This window comes from Protopterus annectens, chromosome 4.part1 (assembly GCF_019279795.1).
Source record: "Protopterus annectens isolate FY-2018-M chromosome 4.part1, PAN1.0, whole genome shotgun sequence".
Taxonomy (NCBI): domain Eukaryota; kingdom Metazoa; phylum Chordata; order Ceratodontiformes; family Protopteridae; genus Protopterus; species Protopterus annectens.
In genome coordinates, this window is record NC_056734.1 from 932,232,916 (window position 1) to 932,248,702 (window position 15,787).

At 40.5% G+C, this 15,787-nt stretch overlaps 1 protein-coding gene across 1 annotated transcript in view; it reads left to right on the forward strand.

The window, feature by feature from the left end:
• Positions 1-15,787, forward strand: part of MCCC1 (methylcrotonyl-CoA carboxylase subunit 1) — a gene marked incomplete in the record, with an annotated part of 1,520,932 nt that overhangs the window by 1,285,657 nt on the left and 219,488 nt on the right. The window contains 1 exon segment of the mRNA XM_044070663.1: positions 7,134-7,183. Coding sequence (XP_043926598.1) covers positions 7,134-7,183 — 50 coding nt within the window.

The following is a 15,787-nucleotide window of genomic DNA, read 5'->3' on the forward strand; positions in this document are numbered from 1 at the left end:
TTCGAAATGTGTTTATACAAAGCACTAGATTGCTTTTTGTTTCGAATATCACTCAAATGTTCCCCTATTCTAAACTTTAAAGGTCGTGAAGTCTGGCCCACATAAAATGCCATACACATACATTTGGCTAGATAAATGACCCAACTAGTATTACAGTTGGCAAAAAATGAGATATCATAAACATGATATTGATCAGTTTTTGGATTTGGCTGTTGAGGAAGGTATTTCTGTGGATATCGGTTACCAGCTAAAAGCAGATCATCCTAAACAACAGTACCTATATTTATTACCCAAAATCCATAAAGATCCAGATAAACCACCTTGTTTCTGGCAGAGGCTCATTAACGAAGCCTCTCTGAGTATCTTACTACATATCTTAAACCTTTGATTGGTTTGGTCCGTGCCAGAATTCAGAATACTACCTAGTTTCTAGCCATTATTTCTGAGATGCAATTGGAACCCAGCTGGCTTTTGTGTACTTTGGATGTCACCACTCTATATACTACTATTCCCCACTGGGCAGGTCTCACTGTCTGCCCTGCAATATTGGCTATCAAACAGGTTTTAATACTCTTCTTGTGTGTTTGGCAGAGATGATACTTACACATAATGTTTTCTACTACCAACAGCAATGTATCTGGCAGGTTCAAGGTACTGCAATGGGAGGCATCTTTTGCCCCCATTTATCTGGATCTATTTATGGCTTACATGGAGAAACATGTTATTTATGACAATAGTCACAATATTTTTTTGAATGAAATTGATATCTGGCACAAATATCCTGATGACTGTTGGTTAGTGTGGAGGGCTGATGTGGCATTCTTATTAGAATTTGTGGAATACCTCAATGAAAACAAGTGGAGTGTTTAGTTCAAGTTAACTTTTCACAAACAGGAAATTACTTTCCTGGATGTATTGATTAGGAGAGCCAGTACAGACACATTGGAAAGTGAGGTTTTTAGAAAATTTCCACAATTTAATACACTCTTACATGCCACTAGCTTCCACCCACAACATGTCATCAGGAACATTCCTAAGTCACAATTTCTTAGGATTAAAACAATTTGTTCTAGCTCCTCCACATATGGCCAATATAGACAGGACCTGGTTACCAGATTCAAAAATAGGGGATATAGAGTAGGTGACATTTGCAGTGCCCGTCGTTTTGGTAATCAACAGGATAGGAAGCAATTGCTCTCATATCAGCAGCGGTTAAGGAAAAATAGACAAGAATTGAGGTTTGTGACAACATATGGCAGAAACACCAGGATCTTTATGGATATTGTGGGCAAGCATTGGAATGTTTTACAGTCAGATACCAAACTAAGGGAACATTTGAATGACCACTGCTCTTTCTCTTTCCGTAAGGGCTGTTCTTTGGGCTCATTGTTCAGTCATTATAAGAAATGGAATGAGGTAGATCAATCTCTAACTCAAAGAACAATCACTGGATGCAAATTGGTGGGATGCACTCCATGTGGACACTGCACTTATTGTCCTAGAATATTCAAGACAGTTTCAGCAGTCACAATTTCCTATTGTTTATGATATCTAATTTTTTGCCGACTGTAGTACTAGTTGGGTCATTTATCTAGCCAAATGTACGTGTATGGGATTTTATGTGGGCCAGACTTCACAACCTTTAAAGTTTGGAATAGGGGAACATTTGGGCGATATTCTAAACAAAAAGCAATCTAGTGCTTTGTATAAACACATTTTGAAACATCCTACTGGGATTTTTGGATTTACTATTATTGATTGTATTAGGTATACAATTTTACATGAAATACTCAATAACAAAGAAAAAAGTGGATAGTTAAATTGGGGGGGGGGGGGTTTGATCCCACCAGGATTAAATAGATTTTTGAATTTATTTTTATCCAGTCGTGCAATCACACACAAGATGGCACTGTATATAAATTTATATGTTACTCAGCAACTTTTTTACTTTTGTTTATATCACTGAAGAAGGCATTAGCCAAAGCCGGTTTGATTCATGTGAATGGAGTCTCTAGCTATATATTAAAACAGTTTGTGACCCACTGTACATGTGCTGGATCAAACCAAACATATCCAGTGAAGAAGTCCTACCTTCTGGTTGTATGTTTATATTAAATCAAGAAAGCAGAAAGGAAGGTGGTGTAGCAGTAATGCATAAAAGCCATCTCCAGGTATGCATGTACACAAATAAATTAAACAGTGCAGAATCCTAATCACCCAATTTCATCTAATCCCAAAGAAAGCCATGTGTATTGTAGCTTTATATTTCCCCCCCCAAAAAATCTCATATCACCTGTATCCCTTCTAGTCTCTTCTGATTCAAGATAAAGCTCCTCCAGTCCTTATAACATTTAATTTCCACAGCACTCATTCTTCTGAATGCCTTCAGTCACTTTGATGTCTCTTTCCTTGCAAATTCTCCAGAGCAGCGACCATACTCAAGGGGGGACATCTAACTAGATCCTGGTGACTTTTTTTTTAATTATTTCCTGAGTCTGTCCAGTCTTCTGAAAAACATATCACAACAAACAGCCCTTTAAGTTTGTTGTTGATTATCTATGCTAGAGAATAAGTTGACCCCCAAATCATTTTCTTGATCATTTATTACCAGCACCTGATGATTCGTGCCATTATTGCTGTGGCCTAAAGGTGGGAAGTGACTGTGCTGTCACTGAATCTCTGCCATCTTTCATCCTACTCAAGGTCAGAGAGTGCCAAGTCTTTCTCTAAATCTTTAATGCAGTCTTGTACAGTATTAGTTCTGGTACCATCTTCAAAGAGATTTACCCTCCCTCCCTTGATGGATGTGTCAGCAGTGGACAAATTAAAGAGAAAAGGCTCTATGACTGACCCGTGATTTAGCATTGTTGCCCACTCTTTCCTTAGGCAGTACACCACCTTTTTGTTATAAGTCTCTAAGTTCTGCTGTTTAACCAAACCTCATTTTATCATTTGCCCCTTCTTCTAGCTCTCTAACAGTTGCCTCTGTACAAGTGAAACAAAGGCCTTACTGAAGTTTTACATACACCACATTACATGATACATCTGTTAAGTTCTTCACTTAGCCAGTCATAAAAGTGAATCAGTTAGAATTAGCTGCTCTTCCACACACAAACCGGAGATGGCTGTTCAGAGTCTTATCCACCAAGAAAGCAACCATCCTGTCTTCCAAAATCTTCTCAATTGTTTTTCCTGTTAGTGACATAACTGGCCTATAGTTTCTTGTATTGTTTTTATCCATTTTCCGCTTCCCATGCAGATTTACTACATTAGTCATCTTGAATTCTCTTCCTTAGTATTTATGCTTTTGCCAGAGGTTTACTAAAGCCTTCAGTTAGAGACTCTGAAAACACGACTGACATATTTATCAGACTTCTGGATCACTGTTTTATCCCCCTTACAGACATCATTTTTAAACACACCTTCTTTGTCGGTTCTAATGTCCACTACTGTGGCACACTCCCGGCATGGTGCTCTGACAGTATTTAGTTTTATGAATAAAGAAGTTATAATTCAGCGCTTATGTTTACTCCTTTATTGTCTGTGATTTCTTTTCCATCCTTTATTTTTTAAGTTTTGTTCCATCTTTTCTCTTCTTCATATCTTATCGTAAAAAAAAATTTCTCCTTTTCTAGATGTACTGCTATTTTATGTTTTTTTTGTTTGTTTTGTTTATTTACTTTTGATCCACCTTATCATCCAAGTAGTTTTTTTTTTTCTTTGCACTACAACTTTGCTTTCTGCCTACCAACATCTTTTCACTTAAAAGTGAATAAATTGGATTATTTATTTTATAACTATTGTTTGTGTGAAGCAAGAGATAACATTCTCCCCGATTTCAATGAAAATCTGTCAAGTTGACTGGTATTTTTGGTCTCTGTGTAATACAACTTGTGGTTTTCTGGAAGATCATTGATGACTGCAGTCAGTAAATGGGGGGGGGCTGTATTTGAAGTCATCTTCACCTATTGTCATTTGCTAATTTTAAACTCTCAGCGTTCATGGACCAATGTATCTTTGTGTAAAGTAAGTTGGAATATGTATTCTGTGATGACTGTGCAAAACAAGGATGATATTGTCCCTTTTCTCACAAAACATTCATGAGTTTGATTTGCATGTCTTCTGAGAGTTTTATGAAATTTTGTGATTTTCTGGCAAATGACTGAGGCTTGAAGTCGCTTCAAAACTGTGGGGTGGTTATGAGTGTTTGAAAGCAACCTACCCTTAAAACATTAATTCTTCCTGAAGTGCTTATATCCCTCAGAAGTTTTTTTTATGTATGCAAGAGCAATATTTAAAATATTTCCCTCATTTGCTACTTTTGTTTCTTTGTCATTTTTTGGAACTGTTCCTTAGTCTTGCATCAAAAGGTTCATAGATTTTTTACCAACACTCAGATAAGGTATGTGTGCGTGTGTTCCTATATATATATGGATATCAATATACATTGTGTGTGTGTGTGTGTGTGCGTGTGTGTGTGTGTGCGCGCGCGTGCGCATATGTTGCTGGAATAGTATACATTTGTTAGAAGTAAACTGTAGTCAGTACTTGCATAATGCGCTCTGTGGATAGAAGCAACTTACTCTGTTATTATTTACTCATTTTAAACACTGACTTTACAAGGCTGGTGTGAATTTTCATGAAGTAAATTGGAATCTTTATTCTCTGGTTATTGTTTGTGTGAAACAGTCTCAACTCTGTCCCCAAATTCACAAACTGTCCTCAGGTTTACCTCATATTTTTTGTTCATGTAGTCATAATTGTTATTTGTAAATCAGCACTTTTTTCTGTTTCTGCATTGTAAATATTTGTCTACTCAAAATATTTATTGTAAATATGCATTTTACTGTCTTCTGTCTGCATTGTAAAAGTTTGCTTTTCTAACTAGTGTGATAACTATGAATAGTTTATGTACTAAACTGTTACCCGTATAGGCTTGGGTTATGGCTGAAAAGGGTCTGGTGACCAGCCCACCTACACAGTTATCAAATGTCAAAACAATAATAAATAAAGAGTTGCAGTGTGAGTCCCCTTCCGGAGCTTCAATTTCATATGAATAGTGTTCGGAGTATCCTTTTTAAGTGGGCACTTTAGAAGTCCACTTAGGAAATGTGATATTAACAAAGTGTTTCACCTCCCAGCAGAACAATGATAGCAGGCTTTAGAATGCATGTAAGCTTCCTCTGTAGATTCTTTTTATTGTCACCATCTGACAAAGTTTTGCTTGAAAAAATGTATTCCTGTTACTGTGTGCTGGCCCAGAAGTTGTTGAGTCTAGAATTTTCATATTTTGTTCTTATCTGAGACCATTCCAGTCTGGATGCCAGGAGCTCTCCCTCTGTGAAAATATGGCTGCAACCACCTCAGACAGTTGCTGTATAACTATAGCTGTTCAGTCACTGGAGGATGGAATAAATAGAGCTCTTAGGATGTGAAAGCCTGCTAAGGAAGGTTTCTAATGGCATGTGGAAAATGTCCTGTATCATAGCAGAAACAGAGAGATTCTCTTCCTCGTCATGAGTAAATCTTCCAGGATTTTCTAGCTTATCTTATGGTTTTTTTTGATCTAGGCATCAGTTAATCCACCGTCAAGGTACATGTACCCATCTTCTGTACATACAATAATTTGGAGAAATTCATGCTATGATGAAAGAATTCTTGAAGTAATCCGTAATCTCTGGCAAAGAGTTAAGAATGCAACTCTGTATTGGAAACTGAACTTCATAACTGACATTACAGGAGCGTTTCTCCCCGGCCTCTGGTGAAAATTGGCTTTGTTCCAAGTCGGACTTTCCCGGTTAACAAATGTTAAATAAATAAAACAAATAAATAAAATACTGTTGCATCTACCTTCAAACCAGCAAAGTCAGCATTCCCCAGAAGATGCTTTTCATGCTAGCCATCACTTTTGTCTATCAGATTTGTGAGTTCCAAGCTCTTGTGTTTGAAGTTCCCACCATCATCTTCCTTAATGAGTACATGTTATATCCTGAATATGACTTCAGAACTGTCACTTCCCTAATCATTTTATTTCTAAGTATTCTTTCCATGTGCTGAAAATAAGGAGAATCGTGTTTATTTATGGTTCTACATCAACAGGGTCACTAAGCATTGAAAAAAAATATTTTCAGTTATAGTTTTACATCAAGGTAACCAAGGTTACCAAACATAGAAAGACAGGCAGACTGTTTTCTTTGTGCTTACTAAAGGAGGATTTTGCAACTGCTAGGAAAACACTGCCCAGCTGACTTGCCATCAGGTTGTTTGTTACTAGAAGGCTAAGGGCCTTTGACCACACAATGAAAGGGCATTTCATGTTGTAGGAATGTGTCTGTGGCAGGCATATGTGCGGAAGCTACTCTACTTATTGTTGTATCCCTTTACACAGTGCAGAAGTTTGGAGTTCTGCTACAGGAAAGTAGTGTTCTTTGTGACGGTTTCTTCTAGTCTGCAAGTCCACCTTATGCCTTTCAGGCTCCTTTTGCACAATTTGGAGGGTTGAGGACATTGCTTATGATTCTACTTATGTGCTTCACCCATGGCAGAGAGCACCTGCAAGTGTGTTATACTGGAAAATATGAACGCCTGCAGTTTTCCTCAGGAAGGCCTTTTGCAGTGGGTACATTTCTCAGTGCTTCTGCTCCCTTTATGTAGGATGTTCTGGATTTAAGGTTATGGCACCAGGACCTACTCTACATAGACATCAGGTTTATAGTGTTTCAATTTGCTTAATAATGTGTCTGCCCTCTCTGGTGTACTCTCTTTGTCTGGAGGTCAGGAGAGGGAGATTTCAAGGACAGAAACAACATTTTTATATGACACAGAACTGCCTTGTATGTGCCAAAGCTGGTTAATTTCCCATAACATGGGAACTTGAAATGTTAAGAAAAGCTGTGAAAGAAAAGGCAAATTATGTTTATACCCAAGTGTTCCATCCTCTGTAAAGGGCTGTTTGAAAAATCAGCTAAAAAGGTGAGCACTGTGATAACCATGTAACTGTTTCCTATTTGTCTTTGTTGCAGTGCATACAAAGTATGAATTTACCTGTTTTCATTAATTTGTTTATTTGTGATTGTATAGGCATGTTTTCTAATAAAAATAGAAAAACTCATGCAGATTATTTGTTTTTACAGAGGTGACCATTGATGTTACTTACTGTCCTGATGGCTCTTATAGTATGCAGGTAAACATGGTTATGTTTTGATCTTTTTTATGTACATATATTAAAATAATTTTGAACTTACCTGTTCTGTAAGCCCCATGTTAATTTTCTTATGTACGTAAATTGGTATGCCATTGGAACCTATGTTTTTACTCCACACCTGTGTTGACTTAATTGTCAGGATTAACTTGTAGCCTTCCTGATGTAGATGGTTGCTTACTGTAGTAAAGTAATATGAAATGACCTAGTCATCAGCAGTATGGCATGGCATGACGCATATTCCAGGCCTCACTTTATTTTATGTAGTATCAAGTGGTGTTATAGGCCTCACAATTATATCACGTAGAGGTGGTAAAAAGTAATGGCATGTTCAGAAGCCAAAGGCTGTACCTTAACAATGCTAAGATAGAACCAGTTTTAGGAGCGCCTCCAGAAGTTTTACAGGCTTGTAGAAGACGGTAGTTTAATCAAAATGATATTAGCTGTAAAAGCTCTTACATATTACCACATAAGAATAGTGAATGGACAGTGTTCTTTGTACTTTGAATTTTATTCTTGCTACAGAAACCCAGAGACAGAATATAGTGCAGTAAGGGAACAGTGTACTCTGGACCCTTCTCCAGTAGGTAGATTAGGATTTCCTCTTCTACTGATTTCATCTTGGCAGAATTCTGAGTTATCTCATTCCCATTTCTGGAATACCTTTACCTTCTAATAAAATTCAACCTAGGAGGTCACATTGCAGCCTGTGGGGCACTCAGTTCCTGTTTATTTTTCACAGTTTGGACCATGCTACTAAAGCTCACTGTGGAAATGTTTCTAGCCTCAATACCTAAGTTGTTGACACATTCCAGGTGTTTCTCCTTCCACTGGCAATATATCTACTGCCTGGGAGTGGACACTGCCATGAAGCCTTGCCATAACTTGCAGCACTGCAGACATATCTGCTGCAGACAAAAAAGGGGAATACTCAAAGCCTGCTTCAGCTTTTTCAAGATGGCACCTGTAGGTGGTGTTTAGAGGTAGAATTAACAAGGGGTTCCCTCATGATCCTGAGTCTGTACCAGACTGCCTTGTATGGTAAGGGAAAGGCCAGACATCACTCATGTCTGCTTCTTTCAATTCCATTTAGGAAATGGTGCTGCATTTTTTCTGATTCATGAACTTTCCTGTTCACTAGCAAGTGGAGAATCTAACACCCCTGTCAGCCAGTGATGTCAGGTACGTAAGAAATATAAATCCCTCTGACACCTTAGGGTGTGCATACTGGGGTATTCATACCACTTCACCAGTATTCAAGCATTTCAAAGACATGTCAGCTGACGCTGCCTGCTGAAAGTTTTTTCCTCATTGAGTAACCAGCTGCCAGGTCAGTGATTGACTTGGGGTCAATTCCCCATTGAGTAACCAGCTGCCAGGTCAATGATTGACTTAGAGTCAAAGATGTCGTCTACTCAGGTGTCCTCTTAGTTGCGTGTGACTTGCCCATCAGGGAAGAGAAGAGTGAGTAGGTCTTCCACCGCCATTTGGGACCACTGAGTTGACTCATGTTAAAGTACATCACTTGTTTGATGTCTCGTGGAAGCTGTTCTCACAGGTGCAGGAGCTTACCCTTAAACATGGGTTGATGCCATCATTACGCCTGATGCACGCCTATCCGTACCAAGCACTGTCTCAGCATTGTGCTACCTGCAAGTCTCAGTCCTCATTTCCTGGTATGTGGTGTTCACCTGCCACATACTTGACATTGTGTTTGCCAGGTGAACCCAGGCTGTCTCCTTATGGAGTTAGGACAGGTATCTCATTTCCTCTCATTGTCTTGGGAAAAGGATCCTGAGGAACAAGAGGATTTTGTCTCTAAGATGGACAGTGATAATGAGAACTCCCCTCACTTTGCTTCCCACCAGATAGGTGAAGTCCACTTTAGCATAGCCTGTGTCGCCTCTTCCTTCACACCAGAAATGATTTAGTATCCGGGTAAGGTTGAGTAGTTGTGTTTCATTTCATCCATGGATTTTTTCTCCAAGGGGAATAGTTTTTGAAGCATGTAAACATCCAGATTCTTAACCAAAAACCTCAGATGTACAAATTTGTTTGTGCCATATAAATTGTGATTTTGGAAAATAGAGTACCATATGACATGAGTAGCAATTTGTAGTTTTCAGAAATTAATTTCTAGAAAAAAAGTCATCCTCTATCCCAGTGTAATAACAGTACCATACAAAATCTTAGTGACATTGCATCCAAAAAAGATAATTGTTTACAGCTTATGTCTTAAGAAAAATGAATCCAAAACCTATTAGAATTCAGATAACCTACAAATTATAATATGGTGGGAATGCCCAACATCAAAATTATCCAGCAGCTATCTGAGAATTTCTCCACTTATCAGTATTCAAAACAAAGGTATTAGTTATCCTTTTCATCAATTTAAAAACATTTTAAAGGTCATGATATATGGGGTAGACATGACTTGTGTTGTGATGAGCTGTTGAGAAGTACAATTGGATTTAAAATTAAAGTCATTTTTGAGAGGGACATGCTCAAATCAGTTGAACCAGAAAGTATAAACTGAAGTGAACCAGCCCAGCTCTCTGGCACGTTCTTAGGGCTTGTAGTCTTGCTGCATGTGGGATACTGATATGTAATTATGCAACATCTACATCATACAATTACTAATTGGGATCTCATCACATTTCTCACAACTGCTATAGAAACTGAGTCATATTCTGCAGCCTTGCTCTAGTCATGGGCAGTCAAGGCTTTAAACAGAATTCAAGAAAGCAGGATAGGTGTTCTGTCAAAGAACCATGAGCTGATACTATTGGAGGAACTCAGCATATCATGGACAGACTATCATGAGTGGAAACTCAGTTCAGACATGTTCCAAGAATTAATTCAGATGTGAGGGTCTCCTCAAGTTGATCTGTTCACCTTCTTATAAAACAGACAACTATAAAAAATTGTCTTCTGCAGCTAAGCATGGAGAACATATGCTGTGTAATTCCTGTGCTTGAGAATGTTCATGTATGCTTTTCCACCCTTTCCAGTGATTTCCAAGGTACTTCTAAAGATTCAGAAATTACCAAAAGTCAGTGTGGTGACTTTCTTTTAGCCCAGGCAGAGTTGGTTCTCCCTACCTTTGGAATTAACCAAAGGCAAGTACCATAATCTTCCTCACAGACTTGATCTCCTCACACAGCACAAGGGGAATTTGATACACCCTGACATCAGTCAACTACAACTGGCAGCCTGAGTGATTCTGTTTCAATACCTTTTTGGCACCTTTTTCACAAGGTCATTTAATAGGTACTAAAGCAGAACGTACTAAAGAAAACATACTACTGGAAAGTCTTATGTTGGCAAATAGAAGAGATTTTCTAGTTGTTGTCTTGCCAATCACAGGGGTCCCGAAAGGACAGTAGCACCTCTGGATTGCAAACATCTGTGTGAACTACTTAAAAATGGCTAGTAAAATACTTTCATCAGGGTGCATATTGCAACTGTTTCAGCTTATCTGTCTATGGATCCCCATCTTTCTTCTATATTTATAGTCAAACAGTTTCTGAAAGGAGTTTTGTTCTGCCTTTCCTTTCTTTTCTTAACATCTTTGATATTAATAACTCTCTTATTTAAACTACCATCTCTTTTAGTCACTAGAAATTTGGTTGGAATGGATGGTTCTCCGTGTTTCACTGTTACAGTCATTACATTTGGGTTATCTGCCTGTAGGTAGCCCTCAGCCAGCTTGAATATCAAAGTCTTGGGTCCTGCTACGGATGCTATCTCTTCTTCCATGATGTCAGGTCGTCAGGGGTATAAAGCATGCAGCCGACACCATTACATCAGTCTTTCTTCCATGCGGTGCCTGAAGCAGAAGCAGTTTGCAAGTGCCGGTCGGCCAACTCTTGAAATTTTCATTTTAGAGTTTCAGAACCAAAGTCTTCAAAAAAGCTAAGTACCCCATTGAGGATCCTTTTTCTTGCTCTAAACCAATGTCATTAAAATTTAACAATTGTATTACCTGTGGAAAGCAAATACCTCAAAAAGATTTTAATTCGTACTGCATTCCTTGCTTAGGCCCAGACCACGATGTCCCTCACTGTCGGTTTTGTGCCTTATTCAATCTTCGAACTATTCGTCGTCGGTTCATTTTTGCATCAAACTACTTCGGTACTCTGTTTAATTATCCAGAAATGGCTTCAGTAAGCCATCCGACTACCGACATTCCAAAAAAAAAGATAAAGCCAGAGACAGGCCGTATAGGTCCAAAGCTGCCAACGCTTCCGTTAAGCTAGTCTCCAGTTTGCCGGTACTCAGTGAGGCGCTTTCACAGCCCCTGATACCCACTACTTCAGATTCGCAGGTCTCTACTGAGACCCATTTGGAGTTTGGTATGCCGCGAGATGCTTCTTCGATTATGGAACCTGCGGATGTTTCTACCTTGGATGGGTCCGGAGCCACTGTGCAGGCACCGGCTTCTGAGAGTGTATTCAGGCCTACTGACTTGCATTTCAAACCGACACCATCTTCTTCTTCTGCAAGGCCTAAAACTCACCCATGCCTAGAAAACCGACGTCCAAACCCCATGGTCAGGCCCATATGCCTAAAAAACAAATGATAAGAATGGCTGAAGACCTTATTACTTTAATTAGGGGAAGCCAGCCTTCACCCTCTAAGAGACCTAGAACTGATTTTCCTTCTGATTCTTCTGATCAGGATTCTGAAATTTCTGTTTCTTCTGATTACCAGGATTTGCCCTTATCTACCTATGAGGATTCTGATGCAGAGCACTCCATACCCTCTGCTTGCCCTCCAGAAGATTTTTCTTTTGGTGAAACCTTGCACACTCTTAGGGAGCATTTCCGCTGGGAAAGCCAGGATTACTCTGACTCGAAAAAGAGGCTTAGGGAATTCTTACTCCTACCTCAACACAGGCCTTTAGCTATCCCTCCTGTTCTGGACATTGTAGATGATGCCTTCTCGGAATCTAGCCTGGCCCCAGACACTTTACCTCTAGCTCCCAGGAAACCTGACAGGTATTACAGAGTACCTGACTCTCACAAGTTCCTCTTCAAGAATCCTACTGCATTCCCAGAGACCATTTCACAGGGACCTAAAGGCATTAAGGCTACCACTGCCAAAAACCCTACCCCCTCTGATAGAGATTCCAGAGCCTTGGACAGATGGGGTAAGGAGGTATACACTTCTGCTACTTTGGCCATTAGGACCTTAAACTGCCAGTTTCATATGTTAAAGTATCAGCAGCATATTTTTGGACTACTTAAACAGAAAATTATGTTGATTCCTGACCGTGCTGAAAATAAAGAATTACAGGATTTAATGCATTCTGCTAAACAAGTTGGTAAACATACTTTGCCATGTGGTTTTGACTCTAGAAGAATCTTGCAGGGCTGCTGTCACTGGGTCTGTTCTTAGAAGGCATGCTTGGCTGAAGGAGCAAAATTTGCCAGATCATGTTAAAGCTAAATTACTGGATGCTCCTTAAACCAAGACTGCCTGTTTGGCAACAAAGCAGAAGTACATAAAAAGATGGAGGAAAATGCTAAACCTATGCAAATTGTTAAATATTTCCTGCAAATACAGCCTCCCAGGTTTAGTAGGCATTGGCCTTCTAAGAATTGGTCCTTTCCTGTCTCTCTTCCAGGCCTTCTCAGTCCAAACCCAAGAACAGCAGACTGCCTAGGCTACAGTCTCAAGGTACTCACAGGCGTAAGCAGTGGGGGGCTAACACTTCCAAAGCTGGAAGCAGTAAGACACCCCCCCCTATGGAAAACTGTCACAATGACTTAACCTTAAACCTTCCAAGCCCTGCACAACTGCCTGCTCCCTTAGGGGGAAAGATCGCCCTGCATGCCAAAAAAACTGGGAACTCATTACCCAGGACAAATGGGTTTTAAATATAGTTTCCCAAGGATACAGATTCCACTTCCACACCTTACCAACCCCAAATAGTTGGCCAGACCTACCCTCAAATCAGTGTGCAGAGGCTCAACAGCAGGTTCTCTGTCTTCTAAGTATCAGGGCTATTCAACCTGTCCAAGCAGAAGAAAGGGGACAAGGTTTTTACTCAAGACTTTTCCTGGTACCCAGAAAAGACATCTCCTGGCATCCTGTCCTGGATCTCTCTATTCTAAACACCTTTTTGGTAATCCCAAAATTCAGAATGCTAAATCTTCATCAGCTGCTTCCTATGCTAGGCAAAGATGCCTGGTTGGCAACCTTGGACTTTAAAGGAAGCTTACCTGCACATTCCAATAAGGGAATCTTGCAAGAAATACCTACACTTCAGAGCAGGCTACATGCACTATCAGTTCTCTGCACTTCCCTTTGGCTTATCTACTGCGCCCAGGGTATTCACAAAGTGCCTAGCTCCAGTCATTGCATTTTGCAGACAAAGAAATATTCAAATATATCCATACCTGGACGATGGTCTAATTCGGGCAGAAAGCCAGGACACGCTATTAAATCATCTGGCATTTGTAAAGAAACTGCTAGCCTCACTGGAGTACACCATAAACGAAAAGAAATCTCATCTAGTACCCTGCCAACAAATTGTATTCCTGGGAGCAAGCTTGTACACAGCTTCCCAGATGGCTTACCTTACGCCAGAGAAACAAGTTTATTTGACAGCCTACTTCAAACTACTGGCCATAAAGACCCAGTTGTCTGCAAGGAAAATCCTGCAAGCCCTGGGATTCATGGCCTTTTGTATCCTACTAATTCCACATGCAAGACTGCATAAGAGGAAACTACAATGGTATCTAAAAAGCCTATGGTGTCAACATTCTCAGGACCTGGAATCAATGATTCCTATCATTCCTTATATAAAGACAGAGTTCCTTTGGTGGGCAGAGACCTGCTACCACAACAAGGGACTGCCATTCACTCTTCCCCTGCTGCCCAAACCCTAACAACAGACGCGTCAGACTATGCATGGGGGGCTCACTTGGCAGTGCAGTGCATTCAGGACAAATGGAACCCGAGTCAAATGCACCTGCATATCAATCAAAAAGAAATGTTAGCTGTACAGAATTCTCTGGCAGCCTTCAAGGACCACATTCTTCCAGGACAATTATTGGTAAAGACAGACAACACCACTGTTATGTGGTAGATAAACAGGCGGGGGGGGTGCCCACTCGTACCCTCTCTGCAGACTAGCCATGGCTCTGTGGAACACAGCCTTGAGCTACCAAGTGCACCTACAAGCTCAATTCCTGCCAGGCAAGCTAAATTCACTGGCAGACAACCTACGCAGAAATCTCATGGACCCACACAAGTGGAAACTGGAACCAAAGATATTCAACATTTTGAGAAACAAATGGGGGAACCCAGAGATAGACCTGTTTGCTTCCCCTCAGAACTACCAATTGGACAAATTCTGCACAAGGACTTCCCATAGACAAGCTTGGAAAGTGGATGCCCTGTCCTTCACCTGGGAAAGCCTCTCAGTTTATGTCTTTCCCCTCTGCCTCTCCTCTCGAACGTTCTGCTAAAGATCAAACTGGACAAATCAAGGACAATACTGATTGCACCAGACTGGCCACGCCAACACTGGTACTCCCTCTTGCACAATATGTCACTGTTGGAATTATGGCACCTGCCTCAGACCCCTTCACTGCTCTCCCAGCAGGAGGGCCAGATTCTGCACCCCAGCTTCAAACCCTGAACCTTGCAGCCTGGCTAATTACCCGAGCTTTCCAGTAGCATCCCTCAGTAAGCAGGTGCTAGATGTCATTCTGGAGGCAAGGAGCCCTAGTACTAGAAATTCCTATGCTGAAAAGTGGAAAAGATTCTGTTCCTAGAGCCAGACTCAGGGGATGGGCACAACAGTGCCCAGCTTACCGCATATTCTTCAATACTTACCAGAGATGTTCCACAAGGGCCTTTCCTTCACATCAATTAAAATTCATGCCTCAGCCATTTCAGCACATTATAATACTGAGCCACCCCTCTTCTCTTACCCCCTGCTGAAACAATTCCTCAGGGCTGCCAAAAATTTAAGACCACCCAGGAGAGCCCCTACTCCAGCCTGGGACCTTGACTTTGTATTGGAAAAGCTCACTGTACCTCCTTTTGAGCCAGCTGCAACTGCATGGTTGAAATTCCTTTCTTGGAAAACAGCCTTCCTTCTAACCATCACTTCAGCAAGAAGAGTGTCTGAATTACAGGCCTTCATGGCAGTGGAGCCCTTCATCATCTTCCATGCGGACAGGGTGTCCCGCAGGACCAATCCTTCCTTTATGCCCAAGGTGGTATCCAGTGTGGCCCTTATTCAGTCTATTCATTTGCCAACCATTTTTCCTAATCCAGAGAACAAAGGAGAATGTATACTACACTCTTTGGATGTGCACAGACAACTTAGATGTAATTTGGACAGGACAAAGCCTCTCAGAAAAACTGAACAGCTGCTAGTTGCCTTTGCTGCAGGGGCAGAGGGGAAGGCCATTTCAAAGCAAACCATTTCTAAGTGGATAGGCCATTGCATTAATTTCTGCAATAAGCACCTTGGAAAACCTACCCCATAGGGGATAAGATCACATTCCACAAGGGCTGCATCTACCTCTACAGCCTTTCTCAGAAGCTGCTACCTGGAGCTTTGTA